We start from the raw sequence: 27455 nt of genomic DNA, 5'->3' as shown, positions 1-27455 counted from the left end.
AGGGAAAAAAATAAGTCCAAGGTGTAATTTGGGATTTATTTTCAGCACATGATTGTTTGCTGTGGAAAATGGGTGGTGGGAAGACAAGGGGGAAAATCATTACACTAGCGAGTCACGAAAGAGACGAGATATAGATGAGATGTAAGGATGAAGTTCTTCACTGTGAGGGTGGTGGTGCAGTGGAACAGTTTTTCCAGAGAGATTGTGGATGTTTCATACCTGGAACCATTCCAGGTCTGAGAAACCCCAGGTCTGGGTTTCTGTGAAACCTGCTCTAGTTGCAGATGTTCCTGCTCAGTGCAGAGATGTTGGAACTAGATCTTGAACGTTCATTCTAACCCAAACCTTTTTATAATTCTGTGTATTATGGAGTAAATCCAACTACTGCTGTTGAGGTCAGGGTCAGACTCCTGCAAACAATATGATATAAATAGTCAAATCATTGCTCTCAGGTAGCTCCAACCAAGGATATCTCCACACAGTGAGTCCATAAAAACAGAAGGGAAATTACAGGTGGCACTGCCAGCCCATGCCATGCTAGCCCACCTCTCCCACTCCTGCCACTACCTCCATTTTAGGATGCATTGGATGAGAGTTTCCCTTGAGGGAACAGGCCAAAGAATGCTATTCTCACTCCAAGCTTCAAAGGAATGGTTTCTCATGGATATATAACTGAGAACCAGCTGAGAAATGATAGGAAGATAGAGGTGGGTCTGACAGCACAGGAAGGTTTGCCAGAAACCCAGCACATCTCACAGAATCACAGATTGCATTGGGTTGGAAGGGACTCTCAAAGGTCATCTTGTCCAGTTTCCCTGCAGTCAGCAGAGACACCTCCAGCTAGATCATGTTGCTCAGGACCTCATCAGGTGGTGGTGGCACATTAAAGTGGTTCTACCTTCTTACAGATTTTAGTAGTATGTTTTTTTTAAATCTAATATTAGTAGGAAAACTTCTATTATCAGAGGTTTATTGTTCTGGCTGGTGTACAGAGCAGTACAAAATGGTGTCTGTCTCAGTGTACAATATCTAGACTGGATCTAAGGAAGACATTTTTTACACTGAGGGTGGTGAGACCCTGGCCCAGGTTGCCCAGAGAGGTGGGAGATGCCCCATCCATGGAACTATTGCAGGTGAGATTGTCTGGGGCGCTGAGCAGCCTGCTCTAGTTGCAGATGTCCCTGCTGAGTGCAGAGGGGTTAGATTAAATTACCTTTAAAGTCCCTTCCAATCCCAGCCAGTCCGTGATTCCATGATCTTCTGATTTACAGGTCCTGCACCACACCAACTGATGCAGTTTGGGATCAGATTTGCACCTGCTCCTAATTTCCACAGCAGACCCTACATATGCTGTCTCCCCCGCTGCTGCTTTCAATCCACGCTGTGCTCTGCAGCTTTGAGAGAACAGCTTGGACTTGATTCAAGGGCATAGACACACAGTTGCATTGGCATGGGAATTGCTTGCAGCAGATCATCATGACTTTGGATGCAGGCTGTAAATTCAGTCATGCATGAGCCAGGAGTCTGGTTCTCAGTGATGTCACAGCCCCTTTAAGCCAGGCTGGATGTGAATGCCCTCATCCTTCTCCTCATTTACACCATAAAAGATACCGATCCCTCCCTTTACTATTTCCTACACCACTAACTGAATCAGCCTCTTGTGAATCAACCTCTTCTTGTGGATCCCACAGCTTGGTGGCTTTGTCTGGGAGTGCATTGCTGGGATGCCTTCAAGACATCAAGCAATAGAAAAGCTCTGTCAAGAACGAGCTGAAGCTGTGCTTGACTCAGCAAAAAAGGCTTTAAAGCAATTTTCCTCTCCCAGCGATCCCTCCTGCACTGCTGTAAGAGCTCGATTAGAGATGCTCCATGCCATGGGATGCTCTCCGGGAGGCTGCAAAGAGCCTTGTGCCAGGAATAGTGGGGAGTACTGGGTTTGGGTTTGTGTCTCTCATGACAAGAAGGACATTGAGGTGCTGGAGTGGGTCCAAAGGAGAATGAAGCCGGTGAAAGGTCTGGAGAACAGGTCTGGTGAGGAGCAGCTGAGGGAACTGGGGTTGTTCAGCCTGGAGAAAAGGGGGCTGAGGGGAGATCTGGTGGCTCTCTACAATTTCTTGAAAGGAGGCTGGAGAGAGGTGGGGCTTTGTTTCTTCTCCCAAGTAAGAAGTGATAGGATGAGAGGAAATGGCCTGAAATTTTGCCAGGGGAGGTTTAGGTTGGGTATTAGGAAAAAAATTCTTTCCTGCAGAAGTGGTCAGGCATTGGAAGAGGATGCCCAGGGAGGTGGTGGAATCACCATCCCAGGAGGTGTTCAAAAATCCTGCATGTGTAGACACGGCAATTTGGGAGATGGTTTAAGGGTCATAGTGGTGTTAGGTTGTTGGTTGGGCTCAGTGACCTTAGAGGTCTTTTCCAACTGAAATTATTCTGTGATTCTGTGATAGAGCTGGAGGAAACTCACAGTCTCACCCAGATCCAGCTTGGAATTTCATTTAGGGCAAGAAAGAATTTATGATCACATACATTAAAGTAATATCACAAGGCCTAGTCTGCACCATGTGGCTTTAAAATAATTATACCTTGTGGCTCCCAGGCTGGGAAGCATGAATGTGCTTCAATTTAAATACCTTCAGTAGTCTCTTGGGGTGAAAAATGGTTGGATCTGATGATCTTAAAGGTCTCTTCCAACCAAAATGATTCTATGAAAACAAATGCCAGGAGTAAAGATATGCAGAGTCAGAGAACCTCCCCACATCCTACTCTGTGGTGCCTTGAGGAGGACCCACACACAGCCACCATACTGCTGAGGAACCTTTCCTAGCTAGAAAGCAAACTGCTCTTTCTGCAAAGTTTTCTGTTAAAACTAGTCCTTGGAAAAGGAATTCAAGTATTTGGGTCTTTTAGTTTTCCTTTAAAAGGTGGTCTAGAGAAGGGAATAAACTTCACAAGTTTCCTGCATGCCAAAGCTCCCATTTCAGAGGATTTGGAGAAAATCCTGTCCTTGCCTCAGCTTCCCTACAGGGAACTGAACTGGTTACTGAAGACAATTCCTTCAGGAGAAGGAATTCTCTCTGTTATTTACAGTGCCTACCAAAACAGAAACTCATGTAGTATTACAGTATCACAGTATAACTAAGGTTGGAAGAGACCTCGAGGATCATAAAAATCACCACAGAGTTCATAATACAGTAGAACTATTATGGTTTTTTTTTTTTTTTAAAGCAGTATTTATAGCATTTTAATCTGCAGAGCTTCCCATGGCTGCTTTATCCACCCCTGGAAAAACATCTATAATCCAGTTTTTACGGTGGATGGCAGTGAGAGTGTTTGGGTCTGGTACAGTCCCAGCTGGAATTGCCAGACCATGTTCACTACAAGGGATATTTCTCCTCCAAATCTGAGGGCTGTGTAATGCCACACACCCAACAATGACCGGCATGCCTATGAGCAGCTCCACAGTGGTTTCAGACATGTCCCATCCCTGGAGGAGAGCATCCATCTCTTTGGCTCCAGCTGTTTGCTACAGATGCTTGAGTTATACCCTTTGCTGCATCCCTCACGTGCTGATGATGCTCACTGCCTTAGCAAGGCAAATACTAGCCACCCAAGCAGAGCTGGGGACATGGTAAAACAGCCCTGTGGTGTCAGCACCGAGGCCATGAGCCATGATACCCCAATTTTGATCCCAAAACCTGAGCAGCACAACTCTATACCAAACTCTCCACTGCTATGATCCCTCAGTCCTCTTTCCCACACATGCCCCGGGTCTACCACACTAATTTTGCAGTGCAGGAGGATGGATTTTAGCAAATCCTACCGTGTCCCCCTGCCCACCCTGGGGATGGGTGCAAAGCAGATGCAGCAGGACACCCTGCCCCATGATATCAAAACCTAAGCAGCACATCTGTGTGACAAACTCTCCACCACATGCTTCTGGAACCCCCTTTCCCACACATCCCCCAGGGCTACCACCCTAATTTTGCAGTGAAGCAGGATGGATTTTAGGGAATCCTACCCCCCAAATGCAGCTTTTGGGATGGGTGCAGAGAGGGTGCAGCAGGAGGCCCCAGCCTTAATCTGCAGCAGGGTAGGATCAGTGGGGTCAGCAATGAAAGGTTGGTGCTTAGGCTGCCGGTGGGCATGAAGGCAAAACCCAGCGCTCAAGGACAGCACACAGCTCCTCCTTAAAGGCTGCTCCTATATGCTGCATCCAACAGCTCCAGGAAGCATTTTCTGGGATCATAAACAAGCTGGCTGTGTCATGGCCAGCTAAATATAGTGCAGCCCGGGTTGTCTCCATGCTGCCTGAGCCATCTCGATTACTCGGCGCGATGATTAATCTTTTTTTTATATGATTTATTATTTATTTTTCCTCGGGGAAGGCTGTGACTAAGAGAAATCCATGCTTGAAGGGACATCAGAAGATGGAGGCCTAGTCCAAAAAGGCAGAGGTGAATAAATGGAGTTTGCAGAGCTTGGGGCAGAGGGGGGCCTCTCCAAAATATTCCTCCCCCTCCTCCTTCTCCCCCTCCTCCTTCTCCTGCTTTGCTTGGTAGTATCCAAAATAAAACTATAGTAACATCAAGCCACAAATACATCAGCAAGACGTTAATGTATGGCCTGATTTAAAGTGGGGTGGAGCTCCCGGGGTGTTGTCAAGGGGGATAAACACCTACCTGTATCAGCAGTGGGGAGTGGGCTTTCCCTGCTGTCCCCTCCCAGAGCACCCTGGCTGGGGCTGGCTCAGCAAGATCGTGGCTCAGGCAATGATGTATGCATGTAACTAGCTTTTTTTCCTCCTCTTTTCTGGCCTGAAGTAGGGATTTTAAAGGGAAAGCAGCTCTGTGACTGCCTCTGCATTATAAAATTGGGGAGAGGGGGGTGGAGTGGGGGTGTTGAAGGTCAGCCTCACAGTGGCTCTGCTGCAAAAGGCTGGATGTCAGTACTTTATAGCAGCTCTTAAATGCTTCAATACATCAAACTACCCCTTCTTGTAGGAAGTATAGTTATGTTCAGATATAAGCTGCAAGATGCAAGCTCCAAGATATAAACTACAAGACGTAAGCTAGAAAATATAAGCTACAAAACACAAGCTCCAAGATGCAAGCTCCAGGATCTAAGCTCCAAAATGTAAGCTAGGAAAAAACCCTGCGAGATCTAAGCTCCGAGATATAAGCTCCAAGATATAATTAACAAAATACAATGCTACAAGGTGTAAGCTACAAAATATAAGACCCAGGATGCAAACCACAAAACATAAACTACAAGATCTAAGATACAAAATATAAGTAAGCAAATAGAAGGTATAAGACCCAAGATGCAAACTACAAAATATAAGCTACAAAATACAAGCTACAAGATCTAAACCACAAAATATAAGCTACAAGATCTAAACAAGACCTAAGCTACGGGATATAAACTACAAACTGTAAGCTACCAAATCTGAGCTACAAGATATAAGCTACAGTGCAGATGTAAGCCTGAAAATCACTTTATTTTTGATTCCTATAGGTACCATGCCCAGCTGGCTTTACCCAGCCCTGCCATACACAACCCCCTGTTTTGGGGTGCAAGAAGAGATGCCGATGGAGTTCTTGAGGCAGCACAGTGCAGGAGGAAGCTGGAGGTTTGCCACGTCTATAAGCCCAGGTAGACATCCCCCAAATTCAGCCCCCTACCAGCCCGATGTGCTACCCTGGCAGGAGCAGCAGCTTGCAGCGCGGTCCCCTCCGAGGTATTGCATAACGCGGCGTTGGGGCAGGATTTGTCTCTTCACCCCAGTGATTACTCAGCACAAACCTGCCATAAACAGCAGCCCTTTTGTCGGTGGGGCACCCTCTGGCTCTCCCTCCATCGTGCCCCACTCATGGCAAAGCTCTCTCACCTGGCTCTTCAGAGGTGTGCATCCTTCTCCTCCTCTCCCAATTCCTGCGGCAGAGCGATGGGGAGCCCGGCTGCGATCCCTAACGCCCTCCACTCGCCGCTCGTCATCGGTCCCGGGTCACGGGGTGACAACAGCCATGGGCTGGGAGGCTGCTGCCTGGGAACTGCTGCCGGGTGCTATTTGGGATTAGGGAGACTCAGGGAAGGACGAGGATGGAGGCAGACATATCACATCTTCTAAAATGTGGCATGGAGTGGGATCCGGAGTCGGCAGGGCTGATCCAGCGAGTGCAAACCAAATCTTTGTTCTTTCCGGTTTATTTTTTGCTTTTTGGAGAAGGTTCAATTCTTGGGATGGATTCAGCAGGGATGTGACGTGTCTGAGCTTTGCAGAGCTGGGGATGGGGTGAGATGCTGGTTGAGACACTTCCCTGGGTAGTCAGGCAGCCAGCACTACCTGAGGCTGCACATTGGCTATTAATTGTCTCCAAATCTTTATCACAGCATAACTACAGATCTAGTGGGGTGACAAACTAGCAGTGACATTCATTCCAAGCAGACATTCGTGGTTAGAGACCTGGGGCTGTTTAGCCTGGGGAAGAGCAGAATGAGGAGGGATCTTCTCAATACTGATCAATACCTGAAAGGTGAAGGGCAAGAGGATGGGGCCAGAATCTTTTTCACTGATGCCCAGCAACAGGACAAGGGGCAATGGGCACAAACTGGAACCCAGGAGGTTCCATCTGAACAGGAAGAGAAAATTCTTTGTTGTGAGGGTGCTGGAGCCCTGGAGCAGGCTGCCCAGAGAGGTTGCAGAGTCTCCTTCTATGGAGAGCTTCCAAACCCAGCTGGGCATTGTGATGCTGGGCAAGCTGCTGTGGGTGCCCCTGCTTTAGCATGGGGGTTGGACTGGATTATCTCCAGAGGTCTCTTCCAACTCCCATCATGCTGGGGTACTGGGATTGTGTCATTCCAGTTATCCTCCTTGGTTATGCCTCATCTCTACTGTACCAGAGCAGCCCAGAAGCTTTAATCTCTACACAATACCCAGGGGAAGCAGAGCAGGATAATGACTGATGGGTAAATGATGGAGGAGTCCAAGGCACAAAGCCCAAGGGCAGAGAGATGAAGACACAATTGAAAGTAACTGGGCTATAAATAAGCAGACTGGAAGGCAGAAGGCATGTCAAGAAGAACATACCCCAAACCATAGCTGAAGGGGTGAGCATTGCACAGTATACACAAATGTCAGAGAGAAGTGGTGATTTTGATGCTTTCAGTGTTGCTCTGAAATGCCCTGCAGGGACACACTGCTGTGCTAGTGCCAGGGTGGTTTGTTTGCATCCCTGGCCATGCCAGGTTTGTGTGCCTGTCCCCTGGGGAGACCCACCCCCGCACCTGGTATGTCTGGAGGCATCCTGGCATGTGAAGGGAAGGGGACACTGAGCCTTGTGCCACCTCAGCTGCCCTGACAGCATTTGGGGAAAGCCAAGGCTTTGGCCTCAGCTTGATTTTGGCACTTGTCACTTACTTCTAAGCTTTTTAACCTCCAGACTTTTGGGTTTAGATCATTTTCTAGCTTACATAGCTTTTTCCTCCTTGTGTTTATCTGCCCTTGAACCCTCAGATGAAGTTGCATGGAGGCATTCATCCGTTCTCTGCCTCTGGACTGCCATGACTCTGACCCCCAGGCATCACCCACATCGCTCCTACCAGACTCAGCTCCTTCACCCATGAATGCCAAGTCCAAGCCTTGGCTCTGCCACTGCTTTTGCTGCTTATCACCCTTGTTTTTATTCCTCCTAATCATTTCTGAGTCTGCTTACTCCAAACAAGGAGCCTGAAGGCCCCAAGCTGCTATTTGGGAATTAAAAAGGAAAAAAAAAAAAAATTAGAAAGAAAAAAAAAAGTAGAAAGGAAAAAAAAGCCTTGGATCTGCAAACCAGCACCGATGGGCGGGGGCACTTCAGCTTAGGGCTTTTAATTCCCTCTTCCCAAATACATGTGAGGGATTACACAGGGCACAGGCAACAGCCAGAGCCGTGCTGTGCCTCATGCTCTCCCATGTTTCCACTGGGGGAATTTAAATGGGAGAATAAAAACCACTTCATGTGTAGCAAGGATGCAACTTCAGAGCACTGCAACTGGGCCTTTTTATTGATGGGTTTGGGTTATTAAAAAAAAAAAAAAAAGTTGGTTATAAGATAGTACCCAAAGAGCAGCATTTTGCCCAAGCCCAACAAAGCCGGTGAAGGGCCTGGAGAACAGCTCTGGTGAGGAAGTGAGGTTGTTCATCCTGGAGAAAAGGACGCTGAGGGGGAGACCTTATGGCTCTCTACAACTCCCTGAAATGAGGTTGGAGCCAGGTGGGGATCAGTCCATTCTCCCAAGGAACAAGTGACAGTACAAGACATAGCCTCAAGTTCCAACCCCCCTGGCAGTGTTAGGGACACCTTCCGCTAGACCAAGTTACTCTGACTCCTACCCCGCTTCACCTCTTCATTGTCTCCCACAAAGAAACCCCAGGTCGAAAATGACCTGCTACCTTCAGGCAGAACCCTGGGCGAGGGCTGGTGCAGAGCCTTGAGCAGAGCCAGGTTCTCGCTCCCACACAGACACTGCCAGCACACAGATAAGCAGGAGAAAAAAAATTTATTTACATCTTTCAGGCAGTAACACAGCTGCAGTGAGTCACTGGGAAGGAACTACGAGAAGAAAATTCAGCCTGATGTGCCAGGGGTGCCCCAGTAGCAGGGAGCCCCTCCTCCCAGCACACAGTATCTTGGGTCGGTACAAAATTGCTGTGGCTTTAGAAAAGGAGTGAGATTCACAGTAAAAATGAGAACACAGCAGGGAGGACAGGCCAGGGACACAAGTCTCTCTGGGACCTCATCCCTGCTGGCATTTGGTCTCTGAAAATGCACCCTATAACAACTCTTGTAGAAAAATCTATCCCAAGGGTTTGATGCATGCACAGTCAAGGGACTTCTATACACACCATAGGGCTCAAAGCCTTTAGAACAAGCTCTTGGGTGGTTCTCCTAGGGCAAAGCCATCTGCAGGCCCCGTCTGCTGCTGGGCACTGCAGGCGGCAAGCTTCTCTGCAAGGAAGGATGAAAATACAAGAGGTAGGCAAGGGAAAGCAGGGAGCAGCCCTCCTCTGCCTGGCACTCAGCTCCAACAGAGCCACCCACTGTGGCCAGGCTGCTTTTATAGCCTGAAAACCCCTCCCATCACCTCCTCCCATCCTGTCCCAAGGCTGTTAGAAAGCAAAGAGCACACACATTTGGGCTATTTCTAGCTGTGTGTTTAAAAACAGCCCAGACCTTTGTCTGAGGGTCGTGGGAAAACCTAAAGTCTTTCTTAAATAGGATTTTCATTGCAGGGTGGAAGATTTGAGTCTGATAGCATGCTGAGACCAGGAGCTCTGGTGGGGGGGATGGAAAGGCCCCCAGGGACAGCAGTGAAATGTGATTGTCCCTCTGTCCCCACCTGGGAAACTCCCATCCAGAGTGGGACGCTCCTGCTGCATCATGGCTTTCACCCATGCAGGCAGCACATGGGCAGAGAGCTCACCCAGAAGATGCCTGATGGCTTCTGGCTCTGTTCTCAGGAGAACACCATGGAAAAAATGCCTCTAACAACAACAGCAAACATGAGGGGCTCCTCTGACAGCACCACGATGTGGGTGGCTAAGCAGGGAGAAAAGATTCCCGAGGATGTGCTGAAGTTTGGTACAGGGAGCCCATGCATTCCTCCAAAAGCCAGTCAGATCTCCATTCTCTTGCCACAGGGCCACTCTCCAAGCAAAAATAAATCCAGCCACATTTCAAAGACAGAAACTTGCCCAGGCTGCTCTGATAAATCAAAGGAAGTGACAGCATTTCTGCCCTCCACCTATGGCAGACCAGAGCATGCTCTGTGAACACAAGCAGCTTTGTTTCCAGCTCCCAAAAATCAGTGCTAAAATTTAGCACTTCTTTTGTTTTGAAACCTTTAAAAATACAAATTTGCTTTTTTTTCCCTCTTAAATATATAGTGTATAAAATAAGGCAACTCAAGGAGACAAGAAGAATGTCCCCATTGCTTAGGTACTGCATCCTACCACCGAAGAGGGTTACAGTACTTCCAGTTCAGAAAAGCCACCCAGCCAAAAAGCTCCTGAACATGAGGAGAGGAACAAGATGCTGAGGGCATGCTGGAAATCTGGGTGATACACCTGGGCACAACTCTCAGCAGCCCCTGCTCATGTCCCAAGGAAAGGAAGACTCTCATCCCTCTGAGGGCTCCCTCCTGAGCTCCCTCAGGAGCTGCTTCTGCTAGGGATGATGCGGCCACAGCAGGAACCACTTATGGAACCATGTCCATGTCTTTCCAAGGGACAAAGGCAGCACACAACATGGAGTGACTTGATTTCTCCCCCAAATCTGAAGCACATATTAAAATACATCTTTGGGAGAAACTCCTAGCTTGTAGCATTAAAAGCTATAAACAAGGTAAGCACAAAGAGGTGCAACTCATCCCCAGCAGAGATCCTGCTCAGGGTCACAGCATCTCATGAAAACCAGACTGTACAGCAGCTTTTCCTAACAGGGGTTTCATGGAAGAAGCCCAGGTGAGTGCTTCAGCTCACAGATTTTCCCTCTTTTGTATCTACTAATACTGGAAACATGATCTTCACACCTCTGAGCATCATGGTGTAAGCATTTTCCATGTTGCTCACCAGTTCCCACTGGACTAAATCTGGCTTTTTAGAGTTTTATTTCTCTGAGAAATAAATTTAATAGAAAGTAGTGTCTGGAAAATAAACAAACAACAACAACCCCACCCTAACCTAGAGCGTAGCCTGCAGTAAACAGGATTGTGGAGCAGCAGGATGGCACGTTGTTGGCTCAGCCAGGACTGGGGTGGCAAGGACATCAGGACAAGCTGTGAAAGCCTGGTATGATCATGAGCCAGGTTTGCATCACTGATCAGAGTGTTGAACCATAGGCAGGAATACTTTCTAGCCTTAAAAGAGGGAGAAAAACCCTTATTCTAGCAAGCTTGACCTTATAAGCAAAGATCTTTTCACTGTGATGCTGGATATAATCATGTATCCATTGATGTCACCCAGCACATGTTGGGAGGAGACTTTAGATGCCACACAATCTGACCACAGCCCCAGCACTGTGCAGAGAACCCAAATCTGTAGTCGAATGAAGTCTTGGTCCTTGGCACAAGCTGTTTAGTTCTCCTCATCTGAGAGGATGGGTGGGATCTTGCTGGAAAGCAGAGTGTATACGTATGGCCAGATCTTGTTGGTCTCTGTCCCCGAGAAGGAGTGAAGGATGCCCCTGCTCCTGGAAGAGAGGTGGGGAAAAAAGGTCACCATCAGCCCTTCCTGGGTATTTACAGGCAGGTTGACTATCAGCAGAGAACAGTCCTGTCAGCCTGGAAGGTCACCAATGGCTTTTTGGGTGAAAGTAGAGGACAAAGGTAGGTCCTGCTTGACTAACCTGATATCCTTCTGAGACAAGGTGACTCACTTAGGATGAGGGGAAGGTTGTGGTTGTTGTCTACCTGGACTTCAGTTTTGATGCTGTCTCTCACAGCATCCTTCTAGGAAACCTGGCTGCTCATGGCTTGGATGGGAGGACACTTTGCTGGGTAAAAACCTGGCTGGATGGTTGAGCCCAAAGTACGGTGGGGAACAGAGCTAAATCCAGTTAGTGGCCACTGACAAGTGGCGCTCCTCAGGGCTTAGTTTTGGGGCCTGTTCTTATTAATATCTTTATCAATGATCTAGACAAGGTGATTGAGGCAGCCTCAGCAGATTTGCAGATGACACTAAGTTGGGTGGGAGTGTTGACCTGCCTGCAGGTAGGAAGGTTATACAGAGGGACCTGGTTGGGCTGGATCAGTGGGCTAAGGTCAGTAGGATGAGATTCAACAAGGCCAAATGATGGGTCTAGCACTGGGCTCAGGACAACCACATCAAAGCTACAGGCTTGGGGCAGGGTGGCTGGGAACTACGTAGTTGAGGAAGACCTTGGGGTGTTGGTTGACAGTGGCTGAAGATGAGCCAGTGTGTGCCCTGGTGGCCACGAAGGCCACCAGGATCCTGGCTTGGATCAGCAAGAGTGTGGTCAGTGAGGCCAGGAAAGTGATTGTCCCCCTGTACTGGGCACACACCAGGTGAGGCCATACCTGAAGTACTGGGTTCAGTTTTGGGGCCCTCACTACAAGAAGGACATTGAGGTACTGGAGTAGGTCCAGAGGAGCTCCTTGGGATGGGGAGCATGGGCCTTGCTGGTGGAAACAGCACCCGTGCCTTTTTCTACAGGCATGGTCCAACTCACTTGTACAACTCTATCACTGGCTTTGCAGCATCTTTGTATTTTCTGAGCCTGGCAGCCACAGCCTCAGGTCTGTCGTCCTCACTCTGGACCAGCGGCTCACCTGTCAGGTCATCAACACCCTGGAGAACAGCAAACACCATCAAGGGGATGCAGCCACCATCTCCACTGCCCACTGTAGCTCCCTGCCATGCAGCTGCTGCCCAATGCCTCATCCTGCTCCACATCAATCGAGCATCCTTAGAAGGCGTTTAACACAAAGCCCATTTTACTAATTGACATTTAACACCTCCAGGCTGGCTCCTGAGGGCAAAGCCTTTGATTTCAGTGCTTACAACCTGGGATTTCTTCTCCTGACACAGAACCATGGAATGGTTTCAGTTGGAAGGCACCTTCAAAGGTCATCTAGTCCAGCCCCGCTGCAGCCAGCAGGGACATCTGCAACTAGAGCAGGTTGCTCAGAGCCCCAAACAAGCTGACAGCGATGATTCTAGAGATGAAGCTTCTCCCACCTCTCTGGCCAACCAAAGCCAGGGTCTCACCACCCTCAGCATTAAAAATTTCCTCCATATGGTCTGAATCTTCCTCTTTAATTTCAAACCATCACCCCTTGTCCTGTCACAACAGGCCTTGCTCAAAAGTCTGTCCCCAGCTTTCTGATCAGCCACTTTAAGCACTGAAAGGCCATCAGAAGGTCTCCCTGAAGCTTTCTCTTCTCCCAACTGAACAACTCTAATTCTCTCATCCCGGCTTCACAGCAGAGGGCTTCCAGCTCTCACAGCGCTGCTGTGACCTCTTCTGGCCTCACTCCAACAGGTCCCTGTCTCTGCCGTGCTGAGGACTGCAGAGCTGGTCCCAGCGCTGCAGGTGGGCTCTCAGCAGAGGGCCAGAATACTTTATTCTGGTGTTGCCTCACACAAAGCAAGGCTTCTCTGATCTTTACCTTCTGTGAGTTGCCCCCAGCTGGCACCACCACGATGCTGTGGACCCTTACCTGGATGTGGGGTGGGTTGAAGTCCATGTTGTAGACCCTTCCACTGGCAGGGTGGACCCAGCGGGCACTCAAGCGATCCTTCAGCGTCTCGAAGGGGATGTTCAAGATGATCACCAGGTCCAGCTCACAGATCCTGTCCAGTGCCTCCGCCTGCCCCAGTGTCCGAGGGAAACCTGTGTGGGTGCCACAAGAGAAAGGGGCCGTCATGAGAGGCAGGAAAGCAGTGATGGAACCAAACCCACCCACCCTAGAGCTGCAAAACCAGTGTGGCTCCTCGCTACAGCACAAGCTCTGGTGTGAAAGACAAGCTTTCACCATATGGTTGCAAGAAAAAATAGCTCCTACAGCAGCAGCTCTCAGAATACAACACATGGGTCACCCTGGGCTCACGTCTTCCTACAAAGTCGTGTCTGGTGGAGGGCTGGAGGCAAGGAAGAGGGCACAAGCAATGACAGAACAGGGATAAATGATGGAATGCCAAACAAAAACCCAAAGGAAACAACATGCTGTGTAGAGATGAGTAACTCACTACTGCTTTACATGGAGTACATGAAGGATACTGTGATAACATGGTTTGTAGAGCCATCACCCATTTCTGAAACCTCCATCTTTTGAACATACTGGTGGCATCCAGCACACAGGTGGGAGAATCAACTCTTGTCACCAGACCATAACCAGGGGTGACTCTGAGCCTGTCCTCTCAACAGTTTTCCTTCCTGACACCACCTCTTTTTTTCATGCTTTAAAGTTTTTTACATCCATAAAACCCTCTGCGACCTCCCAGGCCTTTCCAAGCAGAGAGTTATTAGCCAAGATCTTGTCAGGACATTGGCACGTGGAATGAATTTGCCATTGTCATGGGAAAATGCATTTACTCTTTCAACCAAGTGAAGGCCAGGCTGCTGGGTGGTGGTAAACCAAAATCCTCAGCTGCTGGAGAGCAGCTCTGAGGAGAAGGACCTGTGGACAATAAGCTGACCATGAACCAGCAATGTGCCCTCATGGCAAAGAAGGCAGATGGTTTCCTGGGGTGTATTAAAAAGTGTGACCAGCAGGTCAAAGGAGTTCTCTTTCCCCTCTATTCTGCCCTGGTGAGGCCACAGCTGGATGACGAGCTCCAGTTCTGGGCTCCCCAGTTCAAGAGAGACAGGGAACTACTGGAGACAGTCCAGTGGAGGTTCCAAAGATGCTGAGGGTCCTGAAGCATCTCTGTGAGGAGGAGAGGTTGAGAGACCTGGGGCTCTTGAGCCTGGAGAAGAGCAAAGTGAAGGGGGAATCTCATTTATTTGTACCAATATCTAAAGGGTAGGAGATAAGAGGATGGGGCCAGACTCTTCTCAGTGGTGTCCAATGAGTGGAAAAGGTAGTAGACACAATCTGGAACCCAGGAGGTTCCAAGTAGACATAAGGAACAAATTATCCAGGGTGCTGGAGCCCTGGAGCAGGCTGCCCAGAGGGGTTGTGGAGTCATCTTCTCTGAAGACATTCAAAACCAACCTGGACATGTTTCTGAGTGATTTACTCTTGGTGATAGCATAATCATAAAATGGTAATGGTTGGAAGTGACCTCTGGAGATCATACAGTCCAACCCCCCTGCTAATGCAGTGGCAACCACAGAATCTCGCCCAGGATCACAGTATCACAGTATCGCCAAGGTTGGAAGAGACCTCAAAGATCAAAGATCCCCTTGTTCTGGTGCTGGTTGCTAGAGGGAAGAGACCAACCCCTTCCTGGCTACAACCACCTTTCAGGTAGTTGTAGAAAGCAATGAGGTCACCCCTGAACCTTCTCTTCTCCAGGCTAAACAATCCCAGCTCCCTCATCCTCTCCTCATAGGGCTTGTGCTCAAGGCCTCTCCCCAGCCTCGTTGCCCTTCTCTGGACATGTTCAAATGTCTCGATGTCCTTCTTAAATTGAGGGGCCCAGAACTGGACACAGGACTCAAGGTGTGGCCTAACCAATGCAGAGTACAGGGGCACAATGACTTCCCTGCTCCTGCTGGCCACACTGTTCCTAATGCAGGCCAGGATGCCATTGGCCCTCTTGGCCACCTGGGCACACTGCTGGCTCATGTTTAGGTGGCTGTCAATCAGCACCCCCAGGTCCCTCTCTGGCTGCTCTCCAGCCACTCCAACCCCAGCCTGTAGCTCTGTATGGGGTTGCTGTGGCCAAAGTGCAGCACCCGGCACTTGGACTTGTTGAATGCCATCCCGTTGGACTCCACCCATCTGTCCAGTCAGTCTAGGTCCCTCTGCAGAGCCCTTCAACCCTCTAACTGACCAACATCTGCTCCCAACTTCATGTCATCTGCAAATTTGCTGATGACTGACTCAATGTCCTCATCCAGATCATCAATGAAGATGTTAAAGAAGATGGGGCCCAGCACTGATCCCTGGGGGAGACCACTGGTGACTGGCCTCCAGCCTGATGTGGCACCATTCACCACCACTCTCTGGGCTCGGCCCTCCAGCCAGTTCCTAACCCACAGCATTCAGGATGGTTTCAAGCCCAAATCTATTATAAATCAACTGCCTGAGTCTTATTTCCATATTCTCTGACCCTCTCAAAGAGCTCTAGAAGATTGCCAAGGGAGGTTTTCTCCCCCTGCAACAGCCATGGCTGCCCATCCCATGTCGCACCACAGAGAAGTGCAACCTGCTGAGCCCTGTTCTGTCCCCAGTGCAGTTCCCAGAGCTGCCATCAGCGCTTGCCAGCTCCCAGGCCACCAGCAGTGATGCACCACAGCTGTTGCCACAGTCTGAGGGCTGCAGGAGCTCCTGGTGAACCCTCTGCTGCTCGCCACACCGCTTGCTTTGCTGGTTTGCTCTCAGCATCTTCTCCACCCACACCTCAGGTGGCTTTAGGCTTGGGATGAACACCTTCTTCACACACGTGTGGAGGCGTAAGAGGCTTTTCTTGGCTAGCCTGCAGCCCTGCTCTGATTTGTGAAACATCCACCTCCTTTCCCTGCCTTTCCCTTTCCCAGACGCGTGCCAAGGGTTCAGCTGGACACGCACGTGCTGCTGCTGAGGACAGAGGAAAGAAACACAGCCAGTGGGTCAGTTCCTGCCTCTCCTCCCACAACCAGCAAAAGCTTCCAATCAGCTGGCTCTCATAGTTTCTCTCTCAGCTGGCTCTGCCAAACCATGAGCAGCACAAGGATGTTTTAGAGGGGCCTGGGATTTTCCCTTCCAGAGGGAATGCCAGCAGCGCTCACCGTCCAGCAGCCAGTGCTGCTCTCGACGCTTCTCCAGCTCTGTCATCATCACGCGGGTGATGACGTGGTCTGGCACCAGAAGGCCCCGCTCAAGGTACTGCTTTGCCAAGATGCCAACTTCTGTTCAAGAGAAGAAAAAAGAACACAAAAGCCAAAATGACAAAAAAACCCACCATGACATTTCTGCTTGAAAAAGATTGCTCCCCCTCAAATTCTGCCTGTCCTGCCAAATTGCTCATCCAGGAGCAGCATCCCCCTGCTCGTAGCTGCTGCTCCTGGTAGCCAGGTGCCATGTGGTCCTTTTGGAGCTGGAGTAATGGAAATGCCTGAAATATCTGAGAGTAGGAACAACAGTTAGGGGTACTGGCACCATCACTGCCATGCTGGACACATAGAGCTCCTCTGGTTTTGGAAATGGCACTTGTGTGGTTGACAAGAGGGCCTGTGTGAACAGCGTCCTTCATACAGGTTGGGGCACTCTCTGGTATCAATCCAGCCTGGGAATGAAGGGCTGAAGAACAGCCCTAAGAAGGATTTGGGGGACTGAGGGGTGAATAGCTGACATGAGCTGGCACCAAGTGCTGCCAGCCCAGAGCCAGCCCTGTCCAGAGCTGATCCCCGGCAGTGTGGGCAGCAGGGGCAGGGAGTGGATTCTGCCCCTCCGATGTGGTCTGCTGAGACCCCATCTGCAGTGCTGGGGTCATCTCTGGAGTCCTCAGCACACCAGAGACATGGACCTGTTGGAGTGGGGCCAGAGGAGGCCACAGCAATGATGGGGGAGCTGGAAGCCGCCTGCTGTCAGGTCAGGCTGAGAGTTACAGTATCACAGTATCACAGTATCACCAAGGTTGGAAGAGACCTCAAAGATCATCGAGTCCAACCTGTCACCACAGACCTCATGACTAGACCATGGCACCAAGTGCCACGTCAAATCTCCTCTTGAACACCTCTAGGGATGGTGACTCCACCACCTCCCCAGGCAGCCCATTCCAATGACTAATGACTCTCTTGGTGAAGAACTTGCTCTTCACCTCGAGCCTAAACTTCCCCTGGCGCAGCTTGAGACTGTGTCCCCTTGTTCTGGTGCTGGTTGCTAGAGGGAAGAGACCAACCCCTTCCTGGCTACAACCACCTTTCAGGTAGTTGTAGAAAGCAATGAGGTCACCCCTGAACCTTCTCTTCTCCAGGCTAAACAATCCCAGCTCCCTCATCCTCTCCTCATAGGGCTTGTGCTCAAGGCCTCTCACCAGCCTCATTGCCCTTCTCTGGACATGTTCAAATGTCTCGATGTCCTAAACTGAGGGGCCCAGAACTGGACACAGTACTCAAGGTGTGGCCTAACCAATGCAGAGTACAGGGGCACAATGACTTCCCTGCTCCTGCTGGCCACACTGTTCCTAATGCAGGCCAGGATGCCATTGGCCCTCTTGGCCACCTGGGCACACTGCTGGCTCATGTTTAGGTGGCTGTCAATCAGCACCCCCAGGTCCCTCTCTGGCTGCTCTCCAGCCACTCCAACCCCAGCCTGTAGCTCTGTATGGGGTTGCTGTGGCCAAAGTGCAGCACCCGGCACTTGGACTTGTTGAATGCCATCCCGTTGGACTCCACCCATCTGTCCAGTCAGTCTAGGTCCCTCTGCAGAGCCCTTCAACCCTCTAACTGACCAACATCTGCTCCCAACTTCATGTCATCTGCAAATTTGCTGATGACTGACTCAATGTCCTCATCCAGATCATCAATGAAGATGTTAAAGAAGATGGGGCCCAGCACTGATCCCTGGGGGAGACCACTGGTGACTGGCCTCCAGCCTGATGTGGCACCATTCACCACCACTCTCTGGGCTCGGCCCTCCAGCCAGTTCCTAACCCAGCACAGAGTGTTGCGGTCCAAGCCACGAGCTGACAGCTTAGACAGCAGTTTGCTGTGGGGGACGGTGTCAAAGGCCTTGCTGAAGTCCAAGTAATGCTTTATTTATTTAGAATAAACCAAACCAGGTTGGAAGAGACCTTCAAGATCACCGTGTCCAACCCACCAACCAATCCAACCCACCAAACAGCTAACCCATGGCACCAAGCACCCCATCAAGTCTCCTCCTGAACACCTCCAGTGACGGTGACTCCACCACTTCCTTGGGCAGCCCATTCCAATGGGCAATCACTCTTTCTGTATAGAATTTCTTCCTAACATCCAACCTGAACCTCCCCTGGTGCAGCCTGAGACTGTGTCCTCTTGTTCTGGTACTGGCTGCCTGGGAGAAGAGACCATCATCCACCTGTCTACAACCTCCCTTCAGGTAGTTGTAGAGAGTGATAAGGTCACCCCTGAGTCTCCTCTTCTCCAGGCTGAGCAATCCTAGCTCCCTCAGTCTTTCCTCATAGGGCTTGTGTTCCAAGCCCCTCACTAACTTTGTTGCTCTTCTCTGGACTCGTTCCAGCAAGTCAACATCTTTCCTAAACTGAGGGGCACAGACCACATCCACAGGCCTCCCCACGTCCACCAGGTGGGTCACCTGATCATAGAAGGAGATCACGTTGGAGAGGCAGGACCTGCCCCTCTTAAATCCATGTTGGCTGGACCCGAGCCCTTGGCCATCCTTCAGGTGTGCAGAGTTGGGGTTATTCAGCCTGGAGAAGGCTCTAGGGAGACCTTCTTGTAGCCTTCCCATACTTAAAGGGGCTCATAAGAAAACTGTGGACAGGGGAAACAGCCTCAAGTTGCATCAGAGGAAATTTAGGTTGGACATGAGGAACAAAATCTTCCCCAAAAGGGTTGTCAAGGCCTGGCCCAGGCTGCCCAAGGCAGTGGTGGAGTCCCCATCCCTGGAGCAGTTTCGAAGCCATGGAGATGTAGTGCTGAGGGCCATGGTTTAGTGGTGACCTGGCAGTGCTGGGCTAACAGATGGGACTTAAAGGTCTTTTCTAATGTCTTGGGTTGAGTGGACAGAAAGCTATTTTACCCCTCCACAGTGCTCCACAGAATTGGAGAGAATTGGTCATCTGAATGGAAATACTATTCACAAATATATACAAAAATGCAAAATACACAAAGTCATATTCAGTCTCAGCCCAGTTCTCCAACCTGGGCTTTCTTCAAAAGCCTCACTAGGTCAACACCTTCCAAAACCTTTCCCCCCAACCAGGCCAAACACCAAACCTCAGTGTCCCCCCATACCTCCCTGCTTCCCACCCCCAGCAGGCCTGAATTGCACAGCAAAAATCAGCCAGGCTACCCAAGGCCAAAAGCCTCCCCTGAAATACCAAACAAGAGATCACAGCCCGACGTGCTGGGAACAGAGAGGAGGAGGGAAAAAGTGCAGAACAAACTGTGAACTCCCTTTATATAGGGAAGATGTAGCATGATGGGAATGAAACAACAAAAAATCACACTTTCCTGTGTCCACCCCTGAAAGACTGTATTCTATGGCTAAGACACCCAGTCTTAAACCCACAATATCCAACCAAAACAATTCTATGATCCTTTATAAACCATCGGAAAAGGAGCAAATTCACCATTTCATGTGCAAATAGTGACAGGAAATGGGCATCACCAGCAAGTTCCCGTGAAAGACAAACCTCAAAGGGTTTGGTAAATCACTGCTGGAAGCAGAAGACAGCTTCATACCCAAAGGGCTTTCAGACTTCAGAGCCTCAACTTAAGATATGCTCAGAGAAGAAAATTATCTCCACAATCAACTCCTTAAGAAAATAATTGCAGTGTTACTGAAAGGTAAATACACCTTACCCACACCACCCAGCTGGAGGAGAAGTCAGTGGTGGTTCCTGCACCAGTAACACCATGTCTGGATCCACCTTGGCAGCAGCCAATGTAATAAGGGTTTTTTCTGCTTATACTTTTACTGCGGCCAGAGTAGAGCAGATGCTACTTCAAGGACAAATCACTTTTGTTGCTTTTTACGTTACCAGTTTTCTTGTAGCCGCTCAGAGACACAAAGAAACTGGAAAATGCAACTACTCCTTGCATCTCATGTGACAAGTCCTGCTGTTGCCACCAGAAGAAGTCCAGCCTCTTGGACCAGGACCCAGCTGACACCTCTTCTGCTTTCTTCCCACATCAGCTGAGATAGCATTTGTCACCAGAAATGAACAATTTTGCAAACAATTTCTGCTCAGTTGCTGGTGAGGGCAGCACATTTTAGCTCTCCTCTCTAAAAAAATCCCCAAAGCATCCTGCAGTTGGAGGCAGGCTCTGGTTTTCCAGACCACAGCAAGATGTCAAAGCAGGCAGGCACGTGCACTTGGCCAAGGGCTGAATTCCTGAGCTGCAGGAGGGTGGATTTGTTTTGTTTTGGGTTTTGTGGGGTTTGTTTGGTTGGTTTTGGTTTTTCATTTTTTGGTGTTTTGCTTTTCTTCTTTTTTTGTTTTATTTTGGTTTTGTTTTTTCTCCCAAGATACTCAGTTTTTGCAGAGAGTTCATCTGATCTAACAGGGGAACATGATGCAGCCTGCACAGATCATGGAATCACAGAATGGTAGGGGTTGGAAAGAACCTCTGAAGATCATCCAGTCCAATCCCCCTGCCAAAGCAGGGTCACCTAGGGCAGGTCACACAGGAACACATCCAGATGGGTCTTGAAAGTCTCTAGAGAAGGAGACTCCACAACCTCTCTAGGCAGCCTGCTCCAGGGCTCCTTCACCCTTACACTAAAGAAGTGTCTCCTCATGTTGAGGTGGAACTTCTTGGGTTCCACTTTGTATCCATTGCTACTATCACAGGACAGAGGCTGGCCCCTTATTCTTGATACACACCCTTCAGATATTTATAAACATTAATAAGTTCTCCTCTCACTCTACCGTTCTCCAGACTAAACAGCCCCAGGTCTCTCAGCTTTTCCTTATCAGATAGATGTCCTAATCCCTTTGTCATCCTCATAGCCTTCCTTGGACGCTCTCAAGTATATCCTTGTCCCTCTTGAACTGGGGGATCCCAGAACTGAACACAGACTCGCCCCCTGGAACCCACCCTCCAAGCCAGGGCACATACAGGAAGCCTAACAAGAAAACTCATAGGCTGCCAAAAGGCTCCAAAGATGCCTCACAGGAGATGCCTGGCAGGGAAGCTGAGCAGTCTGGGGCTGTCAGCCCAGCCACGCTCCCCAGCTGGAAACCTGGCTGTGGAATGGGGCAGGCAGCAGGCGCTGACTCACCAGCCTGCGAGGCTGAGTCACTGCAGGGATGGGGGGACCACATCCTCCTCCCTTCTCTCCATAAAGGCTTTCAGCTCACCCTGCTGAGCAGCTCTTTGCTGGGAGCCAAGGTGGCTGCCAGGAGCAGAGAGCAGAAAATACCTTCTTTCAGTGACAGGTTTTATTGCTGTCCCTATGTTGCCAGCACTGCTGGCAGCTCTCCTGCTTGGGGAGGCAAAGGACATGGGGATGGAAAAGATACACCACCTCTTATGCAACCAGCACAGAGACCTGTGAGGGCATAAATATTATTGTAAATCCTACATATTTTAATATTTATTCACATGGCCTGCACATTGCCACAGCCTCACAGGGACTGCACTCACTGGCAGGGTGGGCTGCTCCCAGGGCAGAGCCTGGTGGCCATGGAGGCTGGAGCTGCAGCAGGAGGTCCTGCTGTCACCCTGAGAAGAGCTGGCTATCCAAGGGACCAGCTGCTGCTCGGTGGGGATGCTGGAGCCATGCTGCAAACCAAAAATACCCTGAGCTGCAGCTGTGAAGTCTGAAGTTGTGAAGTCTGGAAGTACAGCACTGGCCAACTGCTCAGCATCACGGAGGCTACAGCTTTCCCACGCATCTGATTTGGGTGGGTGGTTCTCCACCGCTCCTCCACATCCTCTGTACATGTCAGACGGGATGGGACACCAGCATGCAGGACATGCACCATCATGGAGTGCCAGCACAGGCATGGGGTGCACATAGGCCATCCACCACCACAGGAGCAATACACTGTCACAGAGGTCCATGCACCACCACAGTCTGCACCTCCCTCTTCTGGTTCAAACCACCACTCCTTGACCTGTCACAACAGGCCTTGCTCAAAAATCTGTCCCCAGCTTTCTGGTTGTACCCTTTAAGGACTGAGAAGCCACCAGAAGGCCTCCCTGAAGCCTTCTCTTCTCCCAGCTGAATAACCCAAACTCTCAGCCTAGCCTCACAGCAGAGGGCTTCCAAGCCTCCCATCCTTGCTGTGGCATCCTCTGGATCCCCTCCAACAGGTCTATGTCTCTTCTGTGCTGATCCAGACTCCCAACAGTCAGGATGCTCCAGAGCACATCTTCCCTGGGGCACAGCCCTGGTCCTGTGGGCTCTCCTCAAGATAAGACTTTATCTCCAGTTTTTACTTTTGTGTCTCCTTCCCAGCTGCACCAGCCCCAACCTGCCCCATGTCAGGCCCCCCTGTGCAGCTCTCCCCAAGCCAAAGGGGAGCAAGGTTTGGATAAGTCCATCCTGAGCAGGGTGGAACTTCCTGGTTCCTCTGCATGAGGAAGTAGGGTTCAGCCCTATCGCGCTGCACAGCACCTCTGCAAGCAACACAGTCCCCATTGCTATGACCAAGTGCAGAGAGGGGTTGCTCTGCAGTGACTCCATATAACAAGGTTCTCCTTAGCCCCTACTTGTGCTGCCTAAACTGGGCTGGCCAGTGCTCCCAGCAGTGCTGAGCTCTGTGTAAAACAGTCTCTTGACTCATGGGTTTAATCTCATTAATCTAATGACCATGGCTTTAATCTGCCCTTTAGCACACAGGACTCAGTTCTCTGTGGCTACCCCCACACGACCCTGATCTACAGCCATCCCTCCTTATCTAAGCAACACCAAGTTGCAGTTCTAAGGGACTTCTCCCATTTCCAAGGCCACAGGCAACAAAACAGCCACCCAGAACCAGGCAGGCCAGAAGAAGCTGTTCCCAGACAAGGCACTTGACAGCCTCCAAACCTGTCCAGATAACCCTGGGCTTTCTGCCCAGCAGCACAACCTTTCACATGACTTTTCTTTAGGCCACAGCAACACAACCTGGAGTGGATGAAGGGGAAAAAAACTTTGGGTGGTTCACAGGACACCTACTGCAGCCACCTGTGCACCAGCACAGCTAAGCTGCAACAACTCTGGCTTGCTGGGGTTGGATCTCACCCTGTTTCAGGACCCCAAGAGCTCTTCCCAACATGGATGATGAAACCAAAGACCTCATTCCCACTCCATTTCTGCCAGCAGGAGATCATTTTGAGAGCTGGAGCCTGATGCAGCCCCAAATTTGGGCCATAACCTGCTGGCTGGCTGGACAGTGGAATCCATTCCTGAGGAGACACCTGTGGCCATGTACAGCCCCATGGTCCCTTTTTTTGGTGTGCTTCCTTTGGTCAAGACTAACAAATGAAATTCATTTCAAGGAGGAGACAGGAGCCACTTCTGCCCCCAGTGAAACACATCAAAGGGGGCAGTGGGATGGGCACAAGACCCATGTGTCTCTCAGGAGACGCAGTTCCTCAGCCAAAGCCACTTGGAAAAGAAATGAAGTTGTACTACAAATGAACTGCTGAGTCCTGATAAGACCCCGGGATGCTGCCAACACCAGAAACAACCGCCTGGGCGCCAGGGCAAGGAAATGGATCACCACCTTCCAGCACCCCTGCCTACCACCAAACCCATGGTGTCTAAGTCTTCCAAGATCTTTAAAAGGCCTTCTCTTATGGCAGAGCAGCTGCTCATTAAGCCAGACACTAATGAACAGACAAGTCTACCATGGCGGGTGTACTGTAAGGTCACTGTAGCAGAACTTCAAGCATCTCAGCAGCAGCAGCCAGGCTGCAAAGTGAAGTCCTGGGTCCCTTGAACCGCTGATACACTGGCAGCATCTCGGGCATGCTCCCCATGCCAGGCATCTTGGGCTTCCTCTAGTGTCTGGAGCCCTTGTCCAAACCTAAACCCTGCAGCCATGGCTAGCTGATGTCTTGCAAGGGCAAGCAGGAAAATCCCCTGAGCATCACCTGCCTGCTGTCCTCAGATCAAGACTATTCTAAAACCTTTTGGGATGAGGATTCTGTACTTCCCTGAAAGCACTCACAAACACTGGAACAAGTGCCCCAGGGAGGTGGTTGAATCCCCATTCCTGGAGGGGTTTAAAAGCCACAGTGATGAGGTGCTGAGGGACATAGTTTAGCACCAGACTAGTTAGTTAGAGAATGGTTGGACTCGATGATCCTGAATGTCTTTTCCAACTGAAACAATTCTACAGTTCTGTGAAGGGCTCCAGCTCCCCTCACATACAGAGCCAGTGGTGCAGCTGATAAAGTCAGGAGGAGTTCCACCTAGTTTCCCCCAGAGCTGGCACACCACAGCGGGGTCATGTAACAGCTTGTCCAAAGCAAACAGCATAAAAGCCTCCTAGCAAACAGCTGCAGCTCGCTGAGAGCTCTAACCGGAGGCTGTCAAAGGTGGGACCTGAACATCACATCATCTGAACCCAACTAAGACAGAGTTACTGCTGCGTAATTTTACCTGCATTTCACCCCCTTGTTTACTTTGGGAAAGTGAATTTACCTGATGGACTTTGGGAAACATCTTCAGCTAACTCCCTTCACAGCCCTTTCTCCAGTGTCCCCAGAGAAGCTCTACAACAAGAGTATGAACTGAAATGTAACACTCAATGCAAGGCAGTCACTTAGGGAGTCTTGACTGTGCAAGCTCCCGTCTGGGCACGTAGTCTCACCACACCGCTCCACTCCCACACGCTGCACCTCTGCTTGCTCCTCACCCAGGTCTTTCTGTCCTTCAGCCAAAGCAGTCATCAGGATTCTCCTCATTTTTGAGCCTCCCTCCAAAAGAAATATTACTGTACTTTTTATTTGTAGAAGGAAACTGGGATATTTTTTAATGGGTGACCATGCACAGGGCTGCGATTGACGCCCTTGCTGGAGTACACGGCTCTCCAAAACCCTCCCTTTTTTCCTCCCCTCCTCCCCTCCTCTAAAAATGCGAATCACTTCTAGGTTTTCTCTGCTTGTTTTGTAGCAGTGTCATTTTAGTTTCTCTGCCTGGTGAGTCAGTTTCCCCTCTGGGCTGGTCTTTCACATGTTAACAGAGGAGAGAAGGAACTGCTGGAAAAAGAAATACTCCAGGATTGCAGCTGTGGAGGAACCTGAGTGCAAGCCAGGGTGCAGCACGTCCACTCTCAAACATCACCTGGTAGCATCTCACCAGCCAACAGCATAGCCCGGCAAACAAACACAGCAGACACCATCAGCTCTCCTGGGGGCTTTGGACCTTCCTAATACAATGACCATCAGCTCTCCCAAGGGCTTTGGATGTCACAAACACAGCAATGACTACCAGGACTTCCAAGGGCTTTGGACCTCACAAGCACAACAATGACCATCAGCTCTCCCAAGGGCTTTGGACCTGGATGTCCAGCATGGGACAGGCAGGAGCAGAGAGACCTAGTGAGGCTGTGCTCCAGCAGGCAGGAATTGTCCTGCCCAGGGACTGCCCACTGCTCTCTGCTGAAAGCCCCAAAAAGCTGTCTTGGAGGCACCTGTGCTGTGCTGCCCTCCACCTCCTTGCTGTCTGGAAGGGAGGTTGATAAGGAGAGTGGGACACAGCCTGGCACCCTGTAACAGCCCACAGCACATCCCAGCACCTGACCACAGCACCCCATGACCAGCAGTGATTTTCCCAGTAGGTTTTTCCCTGTGGATAAACATTCCCATTCCCAATCCATCCCTCCCACCGTGGGTGTCACACAGGCACAGTGTGCACCAGCCTTTCAGCCATCTGCTGTCCACTGCTTTGCAGATTTCTATCCCATTCCTGTGCAACCACCTGAGGCAGGACGAAGTTATTAATAACACAGGATCTGTGTGCCCGGGCGCTGCTGTTGAGCATTGGTGACAAGCAGGTTGGTTATTCATACCAGCGTCTCCGAAGAGGGGAAGGAAAACTATCCCTGGGGATGAAACTATTGTGCACACACAGAGCTTCCCATGGTATCATATCCCACTTATATTAATAGGGCAGCTCCATGAGCTCAGGATGGAAGTTGATGAATGAGCTGAGCCAACACCACGGAGAGAAAACAACCTGTGGCGTATCCAGGGTGGGGGTTTCCAATCCCATCCCTATCCTGATTCTCATTCCCATTCCCATCCTCATTCCTATCGCATCACCACCCTCGTTCCCGTCGCATCACCATCCTCATTCCCATCCCAATCCCATCGCCATCTCCATCCCGACGGGACATGCTCATCCCCATCTCATCCCCATCTCATCCCCGTTGCTGCCGTGTCCAAGATGTGCGAGGATGGAGGTTCCCTCGGTCTCCGGTTCCCGGTCCCCGCCGTTCTGCCGACGGGGCAGCCCCCGAGCACTCACCGCCGTCCCCGCGGAGACTCTCCCGCAGGAATTGACCGCTGGAAAGATGCTGGAGCCCAAAACTACGGGCGATCCTCTCGCACACGGTCCCCTTCCCCGAGCCGGGGGGTCCCAGCACCACCGCCCGCAACAGTTTGGAGGCCATGGCCAGTTACCGGAGCCCGTCTCGGCTCCCCAGCGCGTCAGACAGACCCGGTGTGATTCCGCTCCACGACGTGCCGAGTCGAGCCGCGCCGCTCCGCTCCCCCCCGCATCCAGCCGCCGAAGCCCGTACACATCAGCAGGGCGGAGGGAAACCCGGCGGGCCCCGCCGCCCGCCCGCCCCTTCGGGCCGCGGCACCCTGGGACTTGTAGTCCCGGAGCCTGGAGGCGCCGGGCCGCGGCCCGACGGGGCCCCCGCATGGCACAGCACGGCACGGCACGGCTCCGGGGGACCCCGAAAGGAGGGGGAATTTGGGTCAGACAACCACAGCGGCGCTGCCTGAGTGCAGAGATGAATGATAGCCCCCAGTGCCCACAGGTGATGGCCCCATGAGTGATAACCCTAAATACCCATGGGTGATGGACCCAGCACCCATGGATGATGATCCTACTGCCCAGGAGTGATGATCCCAAGTGCCCACAGGTTCCCATGAGTGATAGCCCCAAACACCCATGGGTGATGGCTCCAAGTG

General features: G+C 50.6%; 2 protein-coding genes and 1 long non-coding RNA gene across 7 annotated transcripts in view; 1 reads left to right on the top strand and 2 right to left on the bottom strand.

Moving 5' to 3' along the window:
* DNAJC6 (DnaJ heat shock protein family (Hsp40) member C6) overlaps positions 1 to 6297 on the bottom strand; it is a 59950-nt gene extending 53653 nt beyond the window's left edge. For both annotated transcript variants that reach the window (XM_068140832.1, XM_068140831.1), the window contains exon 1: positions 5885 to 6297. Coding sequence is in view for 1 of the 2 variants with exons in the window: in XM_068140831.1 (XP_067996932.1) it covers positions 5885 to 5906 (22 nt within the window). In the remaining variant the exon portion in view is untranslated. The remainder of the gene's footprint in view (positions 1 to 5884) is intronic.
* Positions 4246 to 12831, top strand: LOC137442299 (uncharacterized). 2 transcript variants are annotated; one of them, XR_010987623.1, is made up of 3 exons: positions 4246 to 4451; positions 5512 to 5649; positions 12584 to 12831. It is a non-coding gene; the product is annotated as an uncharacterized lncRNA (long non-coding RNA). The 2 variants fall into 2 exon arrangements; XR_010987624.1 differs by having other exon boundaries at positions 12517 to 12831.
* Positions 8519 to 27235, bottom strand: AK4 (adenylate kinase 4). 3 transcript variants are annotated; one of them, XM_068140833.1, is made up of 5 exons: positions 26782 to 27079; positions 16434 to 16553; positions 13216 to 13388; positions 12225 to 12343; positions 8519 to 11225 (listed from the first exon to the last, which is right to left on the bottom strand). In XM_068140833.1, exons 1-5 carry the CDS (start codon positions 26924 to 26926, stop codon positions 11111 to 11113), a joined length of 672 nt encoding a protein of 223 aa, XP_067996934.1. In that variant the 5' UTR covers positions 26927 to 27079; the 3' UTR covers positions 8519 to 11110. The 3 variants fall into 3 exon arrangements, with proteins under 3 accessions (XP_067996934.1, XP_067996936.1, XP_067996935.1); XM_068140835.1 differs by lacking the exon at positions 12225 to 12343 and having other exon boundaries at positions 26782 to 27235; XM_068140834.1 differs by lacking the exon at positions 16434 to 16553 and having other exon boundaries at positions 26782 to 27078.
* Between the last annotated feature and the right edge of the window lie 220 nt (positions 27236 to 27455).

The sequence above is a fragment of the Melanerpes formicivorus genome, unplaced genomic scaffold, assembly GCF_026170545.1.
Source record: "Melanerpes formicivorus ecotype bairdi unplaced genomic scaffold, bMelFor1.0.p_v2 SCAF_7, whole genome shotgun sequence".
NCBI lineage: Eukaryota > Metazoa > Chordata > Aves > Piciformes > Picidae > Melanerpes > Melanerpes formicivorus.
This window is presented reverse-complemented; position numbering and strand designations above follow the sequence as displayed.